This window comes from Trichechus manatus, unplaced genomic scaffold, assembly GCF_000243295.1.
Source record: "Trichechus manatus latirostris isolate Lorelei unplaced genomic scaffold, TriManLat1.0 scaffold00326, whole genome shotgun sequence".
Classification (NCBI taxonomy): domain Eukaryota; kingdom Metazoa; phylum Chordata; class Mammalia; order Sirenia; family Trichechidae; genus Trichechus; species Trichechus manatus.
This window is the reverse complement of record NW_004444262.1, coordinates 714,013-714,673: the sequence shown is the minus strand read 5'-3', so window position 1 is coordinate 714,673 and position 661 is coordinate 714,013. Positions and strand designations below refer to the sequence as shown.

The following is a 661-nucleotide window of genomic DNA, read 5'->3' as shown; positions in this document are numbered from 1 at the left end:
ATCATTTCACTAACCTTGCATCCTTAGTGTACTCCAGCATGACAGAATGAAGGTCACCACAAGAAGTGGCCTCACAGCCCACCACAATCTATAATAAACAATTGATATAAATCAGGTAAGACAAAATGATATCTAATACCATTAATTAGAAACTCCATCTCTCTCCATTATGACCCTGAGAGATAATCAAAAAATATTCAAAAAGCAGCCTGCCAGGACACCATGAGTGTATTCTTTTGAATTTTGTTAGAGATAAGCAATTTTGCCTGGACATGAGAATTGAGGTTTTTAAAAGTACTATTTTTATTTGGTGGTGCAATGGGTAAAGCAATCGACTGCTAACCAAAAGGTCAGCAGTTTGAAACCATCAATGGCTCCACGGTAGAAAGATGTGGCAGTCTGCTTCTGTTAAAGATTTACAGCCTTGGAAACTCTATGGGATCAATATGAGTCAGAACTGGCTTGATGGCAGTGGGTATTTTTATTTACTTAGTTAAAACTATTAATCATAAACTTGGGGAAGACAAATTGGCCAAAAAGAAAGTAACACTAGGAGAAGTTATGTTGGATGTAGTGTTTAGAAAATCCATGGTGACTTTCAGTAATGAAGTTGTAGTGATATTCTAATTATTAAATTAAATGTTAATTATTAAATAAATTT

General features: G+C 34.6%; 1 protein-coding gene across 1 annotated transcript in view; it reads right to left on the bottom strand.

Moving 5' to 3' along the window:
* RELN (reelin) overlaps positions 1 to 661 on the bottom strand; it is a 551,032-nt gene that overhangs the window by 18,252 nt on the left and 532,119 nt on the right. Inside the window, exon 60 of the mRNA XM_004390724.1 lies at positions 15 to 88. Coding sequence (XP_004390781.1) covers positions 15 to 88 — 74 coding nt within the window. The remainder of the gene's footprint in view (positions 1 to 14; positions 89 to 661) is intronic.